The sequence below is a fragment of the Arvicola amphibius genome, chromosome 12 (genome assembly GCF_903992535.2).
Source record: "Arvicola amphibius chromosome 12, mArvAmp1.2, whole genome shotgun sequence".
Classification (NCBI taxonomy): Eukaryota; Metazoa; Chordata; class Mammalia; order Rodentia; family Cricetidae; genus Arvicola; species Arvicola amphibius.
The window spans coordinates 62,601,452-62,621,312 of NC_052058.2; the positions used below are offsets into that span (position 1 = coordinate 62,601,452).

Consider the following 19,861-nt stretch of genomic DNA (forward strand, 5'->3'; position numbering starts at 1 on the left):
GGCTTCTACCTTGGTTATTTTAAAATACCAGAAAGAGCTAAATTGAATGGGATTGTCTTGTTTTTCTTTTTTGTTTGTTTGTTTTGGTGGACAAACACTGTCTTAGTATCTGATATGGGAGTATGGGCAGGCAGCCAGTGTGGGGAACTGAAAACCTAGGTTCTTGCTATTTACATGGACTTTCCTCTCCTTTTCTCCACTCCCTTTGTATCTGGTCTTTCTCCCTACAACTCTTCCTTCTTTCCCAGGTGTGTTTGATAACTGCTCCCACACAGCCAATGACAAGGGCTGGGCCCTGGGGATCCGCTCAGGGAAGGACAAGGGGAGGAGAGATGCTCGCTTCTTCTTTTCTCTTCGCACTGACCGGGTGAAGAAAGCTACAATTGTGACCGGCCACAGCCGCTACCAGCCAGGCACTTGGACTCACGTGGCAGCCACTTATGATGGACAGCACATAGCTCTGTATGTGGATGGCACTCGAGTGGCTAGCAGTCCTGACCAGTCTGGTCCACTCAACAGCCCTTTCATGGCGTCCTGCCGCTCTCTCCTCCTGGGAGGGGACCGCTCGGAAGATGGGCATTATTTCCGTGGATATCTGGGTACACTGGTCATCTGGTCGACTGCTCTCTCACAAGCCCACCTCCAGCACAGTCCCCAGCACCCAAGTGGAGCAGATGAATTGACTACCTTGATCCTGACAGCCACTTTTGACCCTCTGAAGGAACAATGGGCTCCCTTTAGAGATGAGACCTACCCCCGACTTGAGGTTCTCCAGGACTCTGAGTCACAGCCTGAGATTCTGTCACCTTTGCAGCCCCCACTTTGTGGGCAAACAGCTTGCGACAATGTAGAACTGATCTCCCAGTACAATAAGCATGGGCCCCTTCGGGGAGAGAAAGTGATTCGCTACCAGGTGGTGAACATCTGTGACGATGAGGGGCTGCATCCCACGGTGAGTGATGACCAGATCCGCCGGCAGCACGTGGCACTGAATGAGGCCTTTAGCCGCTACAACATCAGCTGGCAGCTGAGTGTCCACCGGGTCCACAACTCCACCCTGCGCCACCGGGTCGTGCTCGTTAACTGTGAGCCCAGCAAGATTGGCAATGACCACTGTGACTCCGAGTGTGAGCATCCACTCACCGGCTACGATGGGGGCGATTGCCGCCTTCAGGGCCGCTGCTACTCCTGGAATCGCAGAGATGGACTCTGTCACGTGGAGTGCAACAACATGCTGAATGATTTTGATGATGGGGACTGCTGCGATCCTGAAGTGACTGATGTCCGCAAGACTTGCTTTGACCCGGACTCACCCAAGAGGTAAGGAACTGGGGTTTGGGGTGCTCTTCTTACACTGTGCGTTTCTGACGCAGCACTCACTACTCTTTGGCTTTCTGGTGACAAAGATGTTTCACACAGCCCCCAGATAAAATGTTCTTCCCTCCTAGGCTTTACTGGGTTTCGTGGAAGCGCTAGGTGTGTGAGGTAGTTGAGGATTTGGAAATGCCTAATCAGGTACAACTGTCACAGAGGCCAAGGTCTGTGGAGTGCAGTGGAACTCCCACAAAACTTGCCCAGGACAGAGGAGGCACTGAGGAGCTCAAGAACTCCTACTAGAGAAGCCCAAAGGATTCCCAAGAAGAAACACGGGATTCCTCAGAGAGAAAGGGAAGTATTTCTCAGTCTCCTAGCTCCGTGAAAAAGCCTCTGTCTTGACCAAGTGAGTTGGTGAGTTAGTCAATTTTTTGTCAGTAAAATGATTTACTTGAAGTGAGCTTTTTGGGCTCATTCTCTGGATGCACCAGTCCCAGTCTGGGTCGGCCTGGTGGACAAAGCAGCCCACGGTGGCAGGAGCAAACTGTTTGCTTCATGCTTCAGGAAGCAAGAGAAGAGGAGGAAGAAGCCAGGGTCCTGCAGTCCCCACTTAGAGCACATTCCTGGCGATTGGAGGACCTTCCACTAGACTTGACCTCCTACCTCTTCTGTCACTTCCTGTAGCACTACCCTGACCTTTGAAGGACTTGTTGGTCAGACTCTTTGTTGCTGTGACAGACACTTGAGGGAAGTGATTTAAAGAGGAATCATACATATCTTTTTTGACTTACAGTCTCAGAGGTTTCTGTTTATGTATTGGGATCTACGGTGAGACTCTCCACACAGCAGAGGAAAACTGTTACTTCATGCTAGCCAGGAAACAGAGGAAGGCTGAGAGGTGCTAGGAGACAAGATAGGCACTTTAACAGTATGTGCTGGTGACTCACCCCCCTCAGTAAACCCTGCCTTTGAAGTCTCTATGACCTCCCAATAAAGACAGTAAATGAGGAGTCTATTAGTTGATTAATCCATTCATGAGCTCAGGGCTCTCCTCTCATGATCCATCACTTCCAAAAATTTTATGAGTTAGCAACTTTATCAGTTAGTGCTTTACCATAGGAGACTCTGGGAGACAACATATCAGATTCCAACCGTACCAGGAACCCTCATCAAAGTCCCAGTTAACAGTCTTTCAAGGTGTCGGGGCAACTTTATCTTCAGAATGGTCCCTTAGCTCTATGAATTTTGGCTGCATTACCCATATCTGGGTCTTTATAACTTATTCCTCCATGGTCTCAGAGTTGCTATGGAAACACATCTCATTCCTTTTATTATCCAGACCTGTGATGCCCACATACAATATTTGCATTGTATAACTAAAGGAGATGTTTATATTCTTAGGAGTACTAGCATTAAATGCCTTGATCATGCTAAGCACCAGCCTGCCATGAAGCAAAACTCCCAGTCTTGAATATTTGAACGTTCTTGATTGTTAAAAATATTTAAATCACAGTCTGTGTGGATGTGACACAACTGTCATCCACATCTAGCGGGCCTAGTTTGGCCCTATGCAGGTTCCCTTGCTGTCAGTCTGGAGTCAGCGAGCTCTCACTAGGTCAGGTCAGCTGTTTCTGTGGGTATCCGCATCATGGTCTTGACCCCTTTGGTCATCTTATCACTCCTTCCTCTCTTCGACTGGACTCTGGGATCTCAGCCCAGTTGTAGCTGCGCATCTCTGCATCTGCTTCCATCAGCTGCTGGATGAAGTTTCTAAGTGCGAAGGGGAAATAGACAAGATCTCCAGAGGAAATTGGGAACATGGGGCTGGTAGAAAGGATAGCAGAAAGGGAGGGGTGGGGAGAAGGTAAGAGGGGAGGAGAATGTGAGGGAATGGGTTGACTGAGATGGGGGAAGGACAGAGAGGGAAAGCGAGAAAAGAGATATCTTGATTTTTTTTTTTTTTTTTTTTTTTTTTTTTTTTTTTTTTTTTTTTTTTTTTTTTTTGGTTTTTCGAGACGGGGTTTCTCTGTGGCTTTGGAGCCTGTCCTGGAACTAGCTCTTGTAGACCAGGCTGGTCTCGAACTCACAGAGATCTGCCTGCCTCTGCCTCCCGAGTGCTGGGATTAAAGGCGTGCGCCACCACCGCCCGGCATAAGACATATCTTGATTGAGGGAGCCATTATGGGGCTAGCGAGAAACCTGGCACCAGGGTAATTCCCAGGAATCCTCAAGGATGACCCCTGCTAAGACCCTAAGCAAGAGTGGAGAGGGTACCTGAACTGTCCTTCCCCTCTAATAAGACTGATGATTTATTCTTTCTTATAATTTCCCAGTCTTAGCTCGACTCGTTTCTAGCTGTCTTTTTCTTAATTTAAATTATCCAGTCTCTCTTTTGCCTCTGGTCTTTACTTTTCTCTTTACCTTTCTCTATACTTTTCTTTACTTCTTACTCCATGGCTTGCTATGTAACTGGGTGGCTGACCCCTGATATCCTCCTCTCCTTTCTTCTTTTTCCTAGGTCTTATCATCCCAGAGCTCTCCTCCTATTTATTCTCTCCGCCTGCCAGTCCTGCCTATCCTTTTTCCCTCTTAGCTATTGGTCATTCAGCTTGTTATTAGACCAATCAGGTGTTTTAGACAGGCAAAGGAACCCAGTTTCACAGAGTTAAACAAATGCAACAAAAAAGAGTGCAACACATCTTCACATCATTAAACAAAGGTTCCACAGCATAAACAAATGTAACACATCTTAAAATAATATTCCACAATATATATTACACTTGATCTTCACTCAAAGAGGAGCAATTATCTTCTATTTCTTTAGACAACTTAAAATTTTCAAGATAAATTTTTTAAAAATCTAACTTTAGTATGTTTATTTTATTTAAGATTTTAGTTGTTTAAAGATTTGGGTTTGTTATTTTAAATGTTGTTCTCTGTGTGTGTCTATGTATGAATATGTGCATATATGTGCAGGTATCTGTGGAGGATAGAGGTATTGGATCTCCTGGAGCTGGAGTTAGAAGCAGTTGTGAACCACCAAAATGGGTTCTAGGAACCAAACTTGGGTCCAATGGAAATGTAGTGTGTTCTGTTAACCTCTGCACTATTGTTTTTAGCCATCCTTATTTGCTTAAAGTTTTGTTTTTATTTTATGAAAATAAGATTTAAAAAATTTCTTGTCTCTCTTCTTCTTTTGTTTCAAAAGTCTAGTGTTTGTTCTCACAGTAGGGAACATAATTTAAAAATCTCTATGTTTAATTGTTCCCAAATTTCCCCTTTTGAAAGATGAAACCCAAAATACATAGTGACAGGTAAGGGTTTTTCTCTTTCAATCCCCTCATAATTAATCTATGTGTGAAATTTTTCTTTACCTTCTATCTTATGCTCTTTGTGCTGAATTTTGGTTATTAAAACATTGAATTATTTTTTATTGTTGAGGAAAAAAACCGAGGCAGTGTCCTTTATCAGGTTCTTATGGACTGTCAGAAGCATTAAACTAGGCAGAGGGACAAATAAAAGAATCCCTAAAGAAGAGTGCTAGCAACTTACTGGAGGACTTAAAATTTGAATCTAAATTCTCTGGATTTAAATATAGGCTGATGCATCAAAAACAACAAGGCCTATAAATAGTGCTTTTCTGTGCCATGGCTTGGATCATTTGAAAGAATTTTGGATTCATAAGCGACCCTGATCTCTGGGTTTCCATGAGGTTCTTGGGGTTGGTAGAATGAGTGGCCACTTCTGAATTAAATTAGCCATGTACATCACTCTTGATATTACAATTATATCACAGAACTCAATCTCACGGTCCCATTATTTTCTGACTCTTAAAGGATCCAACTGCAACAAATGCTTTACCAGACACTTATTGAAGGAGCAATTATGTCAGGCACAGAGTCCATCTATTTAGGAACTCACAGTTTGGGGGGGGAGTAGTGGGAGAATGGGCTCAGATCTATAGATAGACTACAGAGCAACATTCATTGGTAATTGATGATTGATGTTTGATGATTGTTCTTGCTTTCCAAATCCTATTAAACTTTCCCACCACTCCCATTGAGAAGTCAGAAATGTAGGCCAAAGTAGTTCCTTTCTCGAAGACTCTGGGAGGAGGAGAGAGCCCATGGAATCCAGCATCAAACATCTGTAGCCCAGATGGGGCTATCAAAGAGAAAGCGTTTATAAGGATTGGGACTGGTCAGAAGAGATATGAGTTATAGATATATTACCCGGCCAGTGGACCAGAATTAATGAGATAGAGGAACTTGGCTGTGGCTAAGGAAGGCTAAGCCAGATATCCACTTCTGCTTCCTAATTTTCTTTAGAGAATCCTCAAGAGGTGCAGGAGAGAAGGGGGTTGAGTGCCTACATCAGTACAATCATAATTATCACTGACCATTTACTTAGGGAGCTAAGCCAAGAACATCCCTGTGCCTGAAAGTAAACTCAAGTTTCCCTGGCCGTTTGAATCTTTCAGTTCCTTTTGGTCACTGCTTTTATTATCTTCCTTTCTAACATCATTTCTCGGCTTCTGTACTTGCTTTCTATCTATCTGATTTGCTCCTTTTCACAGGAGTTGGATTAAGTATCTGGTCCATCGCGGAACTGCGTACTTGTTTCCCCTTTTGATTCCGTGTCTCAGATTCTTAATACTGTTGTTGAGGAGAATAATCATTAAGTATAAGCAAATGGCTGAGTCCTGCTGAAACAAACATTTGGTCACTTAGTGTTAGACCTTTCTAGGGAGCAGGTAGTGGAAAACCAGCCATTTGTTTTCTGAAGGTTGTGCTAAGCAAACACCTCTTGTGCTCCCAACTCTGTTCTCTGCTCCATTCCCTGAGTTTTGTTCAAGGGCAGAGGACTGTGCATGGAATGCTAGTATTCAGACTGAGAGGTGTCAGAACGGTCAGAGAAAAATGCATGTAGTATGTGAATTGTACCATGGGAATGGGGCATCTTGGGTCAGGAGGGCTATTGCACATGATATCAAAGGGGGTAGGTGGAGAAACTGCTGCGGCACTAGCTTGTATGTTGGGACTTCCCTGGCATTTGCTCACCCACACACTGTGGCTTTGGAGCCAAAGGAATGGTGGAGCTGGGCTCCTGCAGTGATGGGTCTGTTAAACATCAGCCAGCCTTCATTATACGTTTCTTTTGAAGTCAAGATTCAAAGTTCCCTAAATCCTCCCCCCCCCAAAAAAAAATAAGGGGAAAATAATTATAAGGGGGTAGAAGAGGGCAGGGAGAGAAGAAACCAAGGGAAGGGCTTTAAAACTGAACAGAAAAAAAAATCCCTGAATCTTTTCACTTCGCTGCATTTGAATTGAACAAACTAAAGGGACATCTCAACATCTCAGCTTCTCCTGCTGGTGCCACCTGATGAGGAGAATTGGAGAAAAAAAGATAAGCGGGGGCAATTTACGTAGAAACAGAAACCTCTCCTGTTTATTCTCCTACAGGATAATTTTCCACAGTTGCAATAAATATTGTCTTAGAGTAAATAAAATCCAGCTTTTCTCTTCACCTGGCTAAGGACATTTTTCTCTCCAGGTGTGAGAAGAGAGACTGTTTTTCTCCCTTTGTGGTTTTTTTCTTGGCTCAATATACAGACTTGTGGATGAGCCATGTGGTCTGTCTGGGTTACAAATATTTCCTCTTAGGAAAAATGTTGAGAGACCCCAGTCTCCAACCGCATCCAAGTCGTTCAAGGTAGTTGAGTGTTTTCCTAGGAGTTGGGGTGCAGCTCTGGTCCCTTGGCCAGCTGCCTCTTTCTCTCAGCTGATCTGATGTCATTTCAAGATCTCTTCCTAGAATATAAGCATAAAGACAGCTGCATACTTTTGTTTTCCTTCTTTCTGTTTTCTCTCTAGAAACCTTGTCTGTACCTTTCTTTAATGACACACACACACACACACACACACACACACACACACACACACACGAAATCTTGTTTTTCCCTAATCTAGACCCGTTTTCACATGATATCAGAGATATAGATTGGGCAGTGGGTAGAACACAGAGTTGCTTTTGCTCCATGGCTCTTTCTAAGGCTGTTTAATCTTAGTACCTCCACCTGGAGGAAGCTGCTGACCAATTGCATTTTTGAGTTGCGTACTTTGTTTCTCGTCTCGTCTAGGACTTCTTCTAACAGTTGTGGACCTGATTTCTCAAGCTCAATACTTGGATAACTAATTCTAACCTAGGCTTGACTTCTAAAGGGTACCACGTCTTCATTCCTGGGAAGCTTTCTTGTCTTGGAATATGACCTTTTAATTGCACTTTTACTGTTTCTCATCTGCTCAGTATTGACTACCATCTCCTGGCCAGTTCATGCTTTCCTTCAGTCATTGCAAAGGCTTCCAAACCGGTCCCGTGTTTTTTTTTTTTTTGTTTTTGTTCTTGCTCTTCCTTCTACCTGAGGTCTGTTTTTAATACAGCAGAGTATTTCTGAGATCATAATTCAGATCGTGTGATCCTTCTCCAGTAGCCCCTCAGCTCACAAGGAGTCAAGGCTATAGAACAGTGCCACTCTGTTCTATGGGACCTCCCTGATCTCACACTGTCACATTAGGGGCTTCACTTCTTTCTGTACCTATCACCCAATTAAATCCTAGCAATATGGTCTTTCTCCCTGTCCTTAGACCTGCCGGTTACACTCCTTCAGCAGGGGCTTCCTGCTGTTTCCACTCCTCTGGAATGTTCTCCTCCAGATTTATGTGTGGTTATCTTTCACACTTTCTTTTTCTGGGGATTTTTCAATGTCACCCTCGGGTGACATCTTCTTTGGTGGCTCCATCTAAAATTTCACATACTCCCCTAAGTTTTCCTTGTTTTGTTCCTGTTTGAGTTTTCTTTTTAGAATTTATCACTAGCCTGTTACTTGGTTCATTTTCTTTAATGTCGATCTTCTCCAGTTGAAAGCAAATTCCATGATAAAGGAATTTTCACGTGGTTGGTTACTATTGTACCCTAGAACCTAGAACAAAAAGGAATAAACTAAATATTCAATAAATAATTGTTGGAAAGTCATGCTCTTACTCTAGTACAGGGGTTGGCAAACTGTGATCAGTGAACTAAATTTGGCCAACTATGATTACATAAACAAAGTTTTATTGGAACACAGCCATACCCGCTTGTTTGTATATTATCTATGGGCTGCTTTCATGTGGTAGAGTTGTATAGTTACAAAAAGACCAGATGGCCCACAATATCTAAAATATTTACTATAAATGTTTGTCCTACTATATATTCATCATAGTATACTATAATTATCCCTTGTTGCCTGTCTCTTACACAAGACTTTTGATTCTTTGTTCATAGTTCTTGGAACAAAAAAAGTACTTGATTAGTATAGTAAAAATGAAGTGATTATATATAAAATATATGTCACATATATACATGTAACATATATCATATGTATACACACAGACACACATAGACACATACACACACACGTATATATATAACCAGCATACACACACATACATATATACACATAAAACCAACACACACACAAATGAAAAGCCTATATAGGGTAAATGACAGTGGAATAGAGATTCAAAGGCAACAAATATTACTCAGTGTTAATAACAGTTTTATTAATTTTGTTAATCTTTTCTATTATCTCATCACAGGTAGAATTGCCACATTTAGGGGCAAGCAAAATAACTTAAAAGGTTCTTGTGGAGAGAATGGCTTAAAGCCATTTTGTTAACCAACTCATTATTTGGTTAACTGTAGTTCTAGTATGCTGAAAGCTTGAGACATACATTTTAGCCAAAAGTGAAATAATAGTCAACTACAGCATCAGGAAATCAGACGAATTTTCTTTGGGAGGGGATGGTGAGTGAGAGCAGGTTTCAATAGGAGATACAAGGCACTCAGCATACATAGAACTGTTCTGAACAGAACCTCTTTGAAATGATGTCATAGATTAGCCAAGACTGTTTTTAAAAGTCTTAGGCTTGTGATTAATCATCAGAGATATACTGAACCAAAGGCACTAGACTTATTGTGCAATTGCATAGGATTCATGAAGATTTTGGTGAGGAATACGGGTTCTGAGATGTCTTGACTTGCAGTAATAGCATTTTGTTTGGACAGCTCACCACGCTTGACACTTGTGTCTTGTTAGCAATCCACTAGACCACCGTAGTTTCTGCTCCCTACAGCTTTATAAACGTTTCTTCAGTTTGCTGTGGCTCCTGTTTCACCTATTTGGGTCTTTTCTTTTAGATTAATTTCTTACTACTAATTGCTTCAATTTTTTTGAAATATTTTGGTTCAACTTCTTCAGACAGTCAATGAGAATTGACCCAACTCATTTTTGTGTGTGCGACCAAAGTCACAGATTTCTGTCAGCCTTTGTTTCTATCAACTGTGACCAAAAGACAAATAGTTGGGAAGACTGCTTAGGGCTCCAGGACTGTAGTCTTCCACCAACTACTTCAACATTCTGGGTAAAATCGGCTGTTTTATTATCTTTTATTTTAGACAAGCATAGTCATTTTTATTTTATTTTTGCTTAGGTTTTCCTGGTTGTCTGTGATAACTGTAGAACATTCATACCAGTTCTGTTCTCAGGACCCCATGATTTTATTGTTGGAACAGAGCTACATTTTATAATGATTATTGTATTTAATGATAACAGCCACATTTAAGAATTGAATATTTAAATTTCCCATGTTTTCTGTGTAAGAATGGGATTTATACAGTGAAGCAACTATCATCATGAGGCGACAGAACAGGAACACAACTGACTTCAGAGACAATGTTATAATGGAGGGTCATGTCCCTAACAGCTGGAAATAATGAGTATGCATTAATTTTAATTATATAATCCTTACACAGGATGTATATGAGGAAATGAAGGAAAGGGAATGGAAATCACAATAGAAGGACTTTATGAAAGAAGTGAGTTCTTTAAGACATGAAGAGGAGAACATAGGAGATACTATGGAAAGGCGCATATTGTCAGGTATAAACATGATAAGGTCACTGTGAAGACAGACGGTGGGAAGGACAGTTTCATAGAAAAGAGAGAGAAAGGCAAAAAGTGAAAAAGTTAGACCTAACAGTTGTTAGAAGTTTCGCTTAGGGAGTTGCACAAGACAGTTTGGTGCCATAGAAAGCATAGAGAGACAGAGAAATCTGTTTTATTAAGCATCAGTTTCAGTAGGTACCACCTAGCTTGAGTTATAGATTTCCTTTAGAGAAAACATTTTTAAATACTATTCTATTTTACGTTTGTGTATGTGTACTATGTATGCACATATGCTATGGCACATGCACATGTGGAGGCCCAAGGACAACTTGGTGGAGCTGATTCTCAGTTTAGGTCATCAGGCCTATGCCACAAGCACTTCTCCCCTTTGAGCTGTCTTCATGCCGTGAGATCAGTTCTCTTATATCTAGAAAATATCATTAACATTCTCCTTTATTAAGTGTTTTCTAGCCTTAAGACTATTGCTTCAACAAAGCATCTTTATCAAACTTTTTCAAAGATATCTTTGTTAGGTGTAAATAAATGCTCGGATTGACTGTTAACTCTTATTAACTCCTAGTGATCTTACAAATTGACTAATTGTTATTGATTTGTGTTTATTCTGCTTTTTCTCTTCAGCTTGTTTTGAGAAAATTTGTCTCTTTGATACGCAATAATTTTACCATGACATGTTTGTGATCTTCACTTTTTAAGATTCTACTTGAGGTTTGCTGTCATTGAATCTGAGCACTCACGCCGTCATCAGCTCAGGGAGGTTGTAAACTATAGTTATTCAAATATATCCTCCTCATTTTCCTTGACCTACTATTAAATATCAATTACTCTACTCACCCTCCCTTCCTCCAACTCTTACCCACAATATCTCTGTTTTTCTCTTTCTAGGTCTTCCTTTTGATTTTTAGACAAAAGTCTCATTATGTGGCTCAGGCTAGCCTCCAGTTTACAATCCTCTTGTGTCTTCCGGGATTATGGGCATGTATCCTCATATCCAGTCTCTATGTCCGGATATCTCAAATGTTTCTGTGTCTTTGCCTTTCTTCGTGAAATTTGAGTAAATGTTGTTGGGTATATTGTCTATTTGTTCCTTCCTTCAGGCTTGGCTAACTTGCTATCTTATAAATATTATTTCTCTCTCTCTCTCTCTCTCTCTCTGTGTGTGTGTGTGTGTGTGTCTGTGTGTCTCTGTCTCTCTCTGTCTCTGTCTCTCTCTCTCTCTCTCTGTCTCTCTCTTGGTGTGTTTGTGTACCAGAGATATATGGGTGTGTATGTCAAAGCATCCAAGAGGAGGTCAGAGGATAACTTTGTGGAGGAGTTTCTCCCCTTCTACCCTTACATGGGTGGGTCCTTGGGATGGAATTCAGGCCCTTTGGATGAGATATTACTTTATGGTTTGTCAAGGTTCTATTATCAATGGAACATGGGTAAAGTATATGCAGGATTGCTCTGTAATATAGCTTATATATGAATCTATATCTTATCTCAAAAGGTCCAGTTAAAACATTACACCTATTTCTTTTAATTTTATACAATCTGATTGGGTTCTTGTTGTTTCTGCTTACTCTTCTTCATGGATTTTCTTTCTTCACACTGCCTTGAGATTATTTTTATTGTAAACCCATTTCTTACAATGTAGATATACCCATTTATGTTTGGCAGATATATTATGAACCTGGCAATATAAAACCATTTTAAAATATATTAACACAGACTATACTTTTGAAAGGCTGCAGTATATTAGGATTGAGATAAAAATCTCAGAGGATTAGTTTGTAGATTCAAATTTTCAGGGGGTATTTTATCTTTGTTTATTGGCTTACAACCAAGGAACATAAAATTTGTTTTGAGCCCCTTAATAAAGAAGGACTTTTTAATTTTTAGGGACTATATTGAAAATGTAGTCTTTGGGAGTTCTGGCTTTTATGTGAGTCTCTCTTATCAAATGTCTTACTTTGATAAACCCTACATTTTATTTTGTGTTGTATCCAAGAGTCCTATATTGTTATCAAATTGAACTTTGTGGGTACTTGAAAATCTAGGTCCCTCCAGGAAGTCAATAGGCTTTTCTTTCTTTCTTTCTTTCTTTCTTTCTTTCTTTCTTTCTTTCTTTCTTTCTTCCTTCCTTCCTTCCTTCCTTCCTTCCTTCCTTCCTACTTTCTTTCTTTATTTTTCTTTATGTATTTATGTATTTATTACATTCCACTTTTACTTTATGTTTTGGACATTCCCTTTAATTTCCTTCCATCTTGGCAAGACATTTAAAATTTAATTTGGTTTTGCTATTATTGACTAGTTGTGGCTTTTTTCAAAGGAGCTAATACTAAGGCTTTGGGTTTTCAAATACCCATATCTCCATTTTTAAACCTGAAAGGGTTGTCTCAAGTCACTGGTTATTTGAGTGCCTCTTTAGGAAATATAGCCAGGGTGGTATGTAGGCTGAATGTGGTAGACTGGTGGGGCTGAAGACATTAAGGTGTGTTAGTCAGCTTCTGGGCAGCAAGTGTGACAGGTTGAAAATGTCTAGGAAACCTATTGTGTCACAACAAAAAGAACTGGAAAATCAAACATGGAAATATTTGGCTCCCAGTTCTCACTTTCATCTAGACACATTATTGTCTGATCAACTGCTTTCCTATTAATTTATGCCCAACAAATCTTTGTTAATTACTTTCTCCTGGTTGGGAATGGTGGGTTTTCTAAAAATCATGGATAATGAGTCCTCTTTCTTCTTGGAGCTACTAGTCTAGTGTGAGGAGAGAGTCAGCAAATAAACAATTGTGTACATGGTATGTGTATGTTCATACCTGGGGCAAGATATTTAGGAGAACAAGGGAGACAGAGGACGCTTGCTGTGGAAGAAGCATGGAGGGTGTCTGTGGGGTGCCCTACCGAAAAGACAGTGATTTAGCAAATGCTTGAAACAAGCCAGGCTGCGAGCTAGAGTCTCTGAGATTTATTCCAGGCAAAGGGAGAAGGAAGAAGCTTGTAGGACTGGAATAGAATTCATTGGTAGAGAGAGGCCAAATAGTGCTGATGGGAACACAGAGTAGATTGTAGCTGTCTTCCTCCAGTAGATGGGGACCATTGATAGAGTCTGAGTGATAGTCCTTTAAAGCAGTAGAATATTAGAGGAGAATATAGAAAGAAGTACTTAGCTGTCCTGTATCATGCAAAGTAATATTGTGAAATTCAAGTAAGAAAATGTTTGTTAAGGATGTTCCATAAATTGCGATTATTTCACTTATGAAAAATATTTGGCGAAACATTGCATGGTGAGGTTGGAGAGAGATATATATCCTCAAAGAGACATCAACTGGGTAACTGAAAAATAAATATGAAGAAGCTACCCATCACAGTGTGGAATCTACCAGGGATCATGTCTTATGGGGTATTAGACATTTATTATAAAGCAGAAGTCAGGGTACCTTGCTCACCCCCAGCCATGGAGTATCCATGCCCTAGCTCTTTCCTCAAAGGCTGAATGCTAAAGTGAAAAGCCAAGCACAATGAGTATCTTCTCTCCACCATGGTTATAAAAATGTTACTGTTCAGGAAAGCCTGTGTGTGCAGTGTACTTGGCACAAGTAAGAGTTTCCACATGAATATTGCCAAGTGTGGTAAGGGATGGAGGTCAGGGCAATGAGAATGAAGGCAAGGAGAGGGATTCAGAATTACTCTAGACCAATCAAATGGGCTCAACACAGCATCGTGGAGATTACATGATGAACTTAAGAGCTTGGGCTATAAAAATACCAAAGTCAAGACAGCCGAGATCAATGTAGCAATGGATGTGAAAATAGCCGTCGGCATGTAAAAGCACGATGTGGCACTAAAAATACGCAGACAGTCCTAGGCCCCGTTAAGGGTAGAGTATCCAGATTACTGGAAGAAATGCTCCCTCTAGGCATCTCCTGGTCAGGGTCTGTCTGGAGTCTGTACCCAGTTCTGGGCAGCAGGTTTTATGAGGAACATCAACAACTTGAGACATATCCAAGGCTTGAGGGAGAATGGTGATAATCAAGATGCTAAAATGACCCTGATCTCCTTCAACTATGGAGCTAAATGTCCTTCCTTCTAGTTTGGGGAGCCAGTATAAAAGGGATTTTTTAAAAAATGGCCCCCTTTTCACTTCTTTGATTTCATCTATCTTCCATTAATTCATTCAGTTTATGACAAACATTACGGAATGCCTACTATGATTTAGACATTAGAGCAGTCACTACAGCTACGACCCTTTCCTGTTCCTATGGGACAGACATAAATGCATACAACTGTGGGTCTGAGTAGAATAATGCCAGGGGCTCCCTCTGGTCACCCGAGGTTCCTAGGTCTTAATTTCTATGGTAATTAATGATGTCTTTTTGCTTCCCATCTCTCTTCAATCCCAATTTGACTCTAAATGTGGTCATCACATTATTCATCCCAAGAATCATTTAATGATCAGTGCTTCCCAAGTAGAAAGAGTCACCTTGAAATGAGATGAGATTTGTGTTGCTCTTGGATGATGAGTAGAGATCAGCAAAGAGAGTTTAAGGAGGAGCACAGGGGAGAACCAAAGTTAACAAAGGCATGCAGTGTAACCAAAAGATATAATCATAATAACTGATGCACAGCCAGTGGTCTAACCATCAACTATGAAACTGGGACAACATTATGTGGCATTCATAGTGTAATGTTAGGACAACTGCTCAAACTGACTCCGTGTGCAATCTAAAATGTTTAGTTAAGTGTGTTTTGTAATTATATCTAATCATTCTGTTCAATAGTTTGTGATGGAGAAGGGTCAGCTGTATATGTGTTACTTTCATTGGTTAATAAAGAAACTGCCTTGGCCCTTTACTAGGACAGAAAATTAGGTAGGCGGAGTAGACAGAACAGAATTGTAGGAGAAAGGAAGCAGAGTCAGGCAGACGCCTCAGGCAGTCACCATGCCTCTCCTCTCCGAGACAGATGCAGGTTAAGTTCTCTCCTGGTAAGCAACCACCTCGTGGTGCTACACAGATTACTAAATATGGGTTAAAGCAAGATGTGAGAATTATCCAATAAGAGGCTGAAACTAACAGGCCAGGCAGTGTTTAAATGAATACAGTTTCTGTGTAATTATTTTGGGTAAAGCTAGCCGGGTGGCGAGAAGTGGCCCTTCGCCGCTCCCTTCTACAAGTTTGATCTACTTTTTTTTTTTTGTAGATTTAAATGCAATGAAAGGCATCACCATCCCCAATTCTACCATTCTGCTACTTTCTATATCATCATATATCATTAGTCAGAAAATAGATAATGTCACCTACTCGACTTTTAGGCAGCCCAAGACCAGAGGTTGTTATGATAGGCATGCAGACTAAAGATGGCATTGCACTAGTGATCTTCCTGGGAAGCTAGCACAGCACTTTAATACAATGATATTGTGAATGATATTGTTTCAGTTGGCAGTAATGAAATTTAAACTAATACAGAAGGACCCCTCTAAGACACATGTTAGTGCACATCTTAGTTTTACCTTGTATATTTGGAATTCCATGTTTCAGGCTTATGTATTTTGCATGCATATTTCTCAATAAGTGACTCTCTGGAAGAAATTTTTATTCATCAGATATCAGTTATATCACACTTTATTGCAGGTAGAACTTAAAGCAGCTTTTAAAATATTTTTATATGGTGCCACATTTTAAAATAAGAATCATAAGGTCTGAGGATGTAGCTCTGATAGAGTGCTTTCCCGGCATGTATGAGGCCCTGAATTTATATTCTAGTACCCCAAAGAAATAAACTAAGAAGCATGAGCAGAAAGAAGGGAACTGGGGGAAAACAAGGACAGATTAAAAAGGAGTGACTCAGTGGTAAACGCAGAATGCTAAATGATTCACGCACATCATGATGCTAGACCTAGGCCATGTTAGCTCTGACTTTTTCAGAACTTACAGAGTGGAAAGTAGGATAAATTCACTGTTTTCCATGACTAAGAGATGAAAACACAGAACTACTCAAGGGAATAGCTGGCATAGAGAACCACGTTGGGCAGAAATGTACCTTGGAGCTACACAGAGAAAGCAATCCAGTATATTGGAAAGCATTTTCAACAAAACCCTTGTTCGAAAATCAAAAGAAAAAAAACAGTTTGTATTCTGCTTGTAAACACAGCAAAAGGATACTCTATGTCTTTATCCTCTCAGAAACAGTTGGCATATTTTTATACTGGGAGAATTTTCAGGAAGAATTGATAATCAGGAGACTAGCCCATCTGTGGAGAGAGGTGGGAGGGGCTTCAACTTCAGGAATGACAGACATCATTCTTTGAGACTGGACAGAAGGACTTGGGAGGATGCAGATGTGTAAAGTGCTGGCAGGCAGACTTCACCTGGGTGATTCTGATAAAAACAAGCAACTGTTCCGTGCATGTGCTGCTAGGTGTGGGACTCCTCACAAGGTAGGAACTGAGGGAGGTAGCTTTCATCCACACTACCCTCTTTATTAGTCTTCCTGTGTATGAAAGACTGCTGTAAAAGAGAGGGATTCTGAAGACAGCTACTGGAATCCTCTGAGGGCTAAATTCTACAATTTCCAGGTGAGCCCTGGAAGAGCAAATAGCCTACTTTGATTGAGATAAAAAAAAAAACTCTCATAGATGGGACCTTGCAGCACACCTTCTTTGCCCTTTTCATTTTCTTTTGTCAATCCTGAAGCTATCTAAGACCCAGAGCTAGCTCAGCAGACTTTTGCTGGCTTCTCACAGAACCTAACCTCTCAAGGAGTTAGACCTGAGGCTAAATCCCTAGATACAACTCTCTGCTTTAATGTCTCAGTTTTATATGTGTTTCTGCTTAGCTCTATCATCTAAAAGCTATTTGTGAGACTCAGAAAAGTTGTGAACAATGGCTTTCTTAGCATCACCTTGCCCCATGTGTCATTCTCTTTCTCTAGTGTACCAATTTTACATACTATAATTTTTTTAATGGAGTGTATGATTCTGGAGAAGGAGAAAAAAGCAGGACCATTAGAAGAACAAATAAAGACTGATTCAGAATAAGAGTACAACCCAGAACTGTCTGTCAACATGGGTAACAAGAGTTCTGGGAAAGCCCAAATGTGTGACTCTTCTAGCCATAGATATGGCCCATGAAGGAATAGCTGGCTTGGGGATCAAACAGCATCTCTTTGCAGTGGGCACAGGAAGCACATACCCACCCTGATCTAGTCAATTTTGGCCAGTATGATATGTAACTGAGCATAAGAAAATGGGTTGGCAAAGCATTTTTTAAAATAATGGAATCTGTTGATCCCAACAGAGAGACACAGCCAGTGGGTACTGAGACTTAATGACTATTCCCATAGAGGAGCCATTTTATCTGATACGTATCAGGTTACACAGCACGCTCATCTACTCAGAGAAATGATTCCTGCTAACCCTCACAACAGGGTGGGTTTAGCATATGTTCCTAGAAGATTTTTACTGCCATATTTATGATAATGCTACTTTTGATAGGAAGTTACTCTTGGGAATGGATTTACCCAATTCATCTTTGAGAATTCAAGCTAATGTCAGCCTTGTCAAGTCTCTTTAGGCAACAGAAGTCAGTGGGAGGACACTGGAAGGGAGATTCAATTTACAGAAGTTTACTCTGTAAGCCAACATTCTTAGAAAAGACTGACTACGAATAGAATTCACATACATTGTCTTACGATAGCCGTTAACCTGATTTATCCTCTGTGTTTCCCTACTAAACTCAAAATAGCATCTTTATGTGCTCTACGGCAGAGGCGCCATCTGCCTCCAGATAGGGAAACACCGAAGATGACAAGGTAGAGAGATTCCACAGAGGAGCTGCAGCGGAAGGAGGCAGGTGGGCGACAGCAGGTCTGAAGTGTGTGAAAGAAGAGCTGGTGGAGGATGAGGGCATTCGGAGGCACTTTGCAACAGCGAGAAGCGTTGCTTCATAGAAATGCTAGCAGCCCAATCTATGCTCTCATGTTAAGCACATCTGGTAATTTTTGATTGAAAGCTATTTGAGGTCTTGCGAAATATCCTGACTGAGGAGCTGTTTTATTAGTTTTAAAAAAAAAAAAACTTAACAAGCTTGTGTCACAATGGATGGAGGCAAACCAAACATCAAGAAAGATGGTAGGTTCATTAAGGATCTGAGATGAGGCCTTGGGCACATTGATGGATACAGAGACATCCTGCCTAATGGCCAAAGCTGATGTTCTGAGGCATTCCTGTTTCCACCCTGCCTTCCTAACCCGATGTCTAGAATGACTGCCACTTCTCTTAGCTGTAACATGTACTCCACAGTCCAACATCAATCTTGCAAGCAATTTACCACACTGAGTCTTGTATTAAAAACAACCTGAAAAAAATGAGACACAATCCAGTATTTCTTGTTTTTGACAAGTGAATTTATTCAGAGTAAAGATTAAAATACTATTCAAAGGGCTGCGAAGGACCAGTTGACGGCAATGATTTTTTTCCTTTGGCTCAGGCAAGTCCCATGAGGCACCTGCTCTATTACCAAGGAATTGAGCTGGGTCAACGGGCTGTCTGTTGTAGTAACTGCCTCTAGTAAATACACCACCTCCTCATGCCAGGAAGCTCCCTCTCTTTGCAGCCTCTTAAAGGATAATAATTAGGAGCCCCTTTCTACAAATTGTTAAGCATGTTCAGTGTGAGCTTTATTCGTGTTTATCATCACTTGACAACACCTTCATAGTGTTCTTGTTAGTCAGTTATACTTACACTTAAAGGACTCCATGGTTTTTCTTTTCTCTTATGACTGAAGGGGTTGAGAGAGTCAGGATGGAGCAAGCAAGCAGGAGAAAGCCCTTGTAGTATTCTCACTGATGGCCCAGGGAATTAGGCTCACACTCAAGTTGAAAGCCTTATCCAAAGCCCATGAGGGTGAAGTAGCTACAGTTTACCTCCAGTTTGTATTACTTCTGGGACAGTAGGTGATTTTAGATAGAGTACACCCTGATTCTCCAGAAGTACATACTCAGTCAGTTTACTAAATAAAGTGTTCTAAAGTATATATGTAAATACTGTGATCTAAGGAAACTTACAGTGACTTCTAGTGTCTCTGTGGACCCAAGTGTGATTGGCTTAGGCCAGTAATTACTTTCAGAGCTCACTTAACAGCTACTTCCATTCAGAAATTTGAAGCAATTGCCATTATCATCATTATTACTGAGGTGATGTTAAGTCATAGAAAGACAAGATTTCATTAGTGGTTGGAATGTTGGCTTGAACACAGCTGAAGACTTGGTCCAGCATGTTGGTATGATTGGTATAATATATAGAGAATCCTGCTATTTTCATAAGTTCCAGAGATACCAATTTAAGATGAAGAGAATTAAGACGAGGGAAAGTGGTATCTTAGTCCAGTGGGGTTGTTAAAAAATAATAAAATAGACTTGAAAAATTAATAAGTCCCAGATACTTATTTCTCATAATTCTAGAGATCAGAGTGAGTAAGACCAAAATGCTGACATGTTTAGTGTCTGGTCATGTTTCTCATATACGGTATCTTCTCTGCCCTTGGGTGTAGAGGGAGC

At 40.8% G+C, this 19,861-nt stretch overlaps 1 protein-coding gene across 1 annotated transcript in view; it reads left to right on the plus strand.

Moving 5' to 3' along the window:
• Pappa2 (pappalysin 2) overlaps nucleotides 1-19,861 on the plus strand; it is a 245,420-nt gene that overhangs the window by 21,758 nt on the left and 203,801 nt on the right. The window contains exon 2 of the mRNA XM_038350230.1: nucleotides 249-1,320. Coding sequence (XP_038206158.1) covers nucleotides 249-1,320 — 1,072 coding nt within the window. The remainder of the gene's footprint in view (nucleotides 1-248; nucleotides 1,321-19,861) is intronic.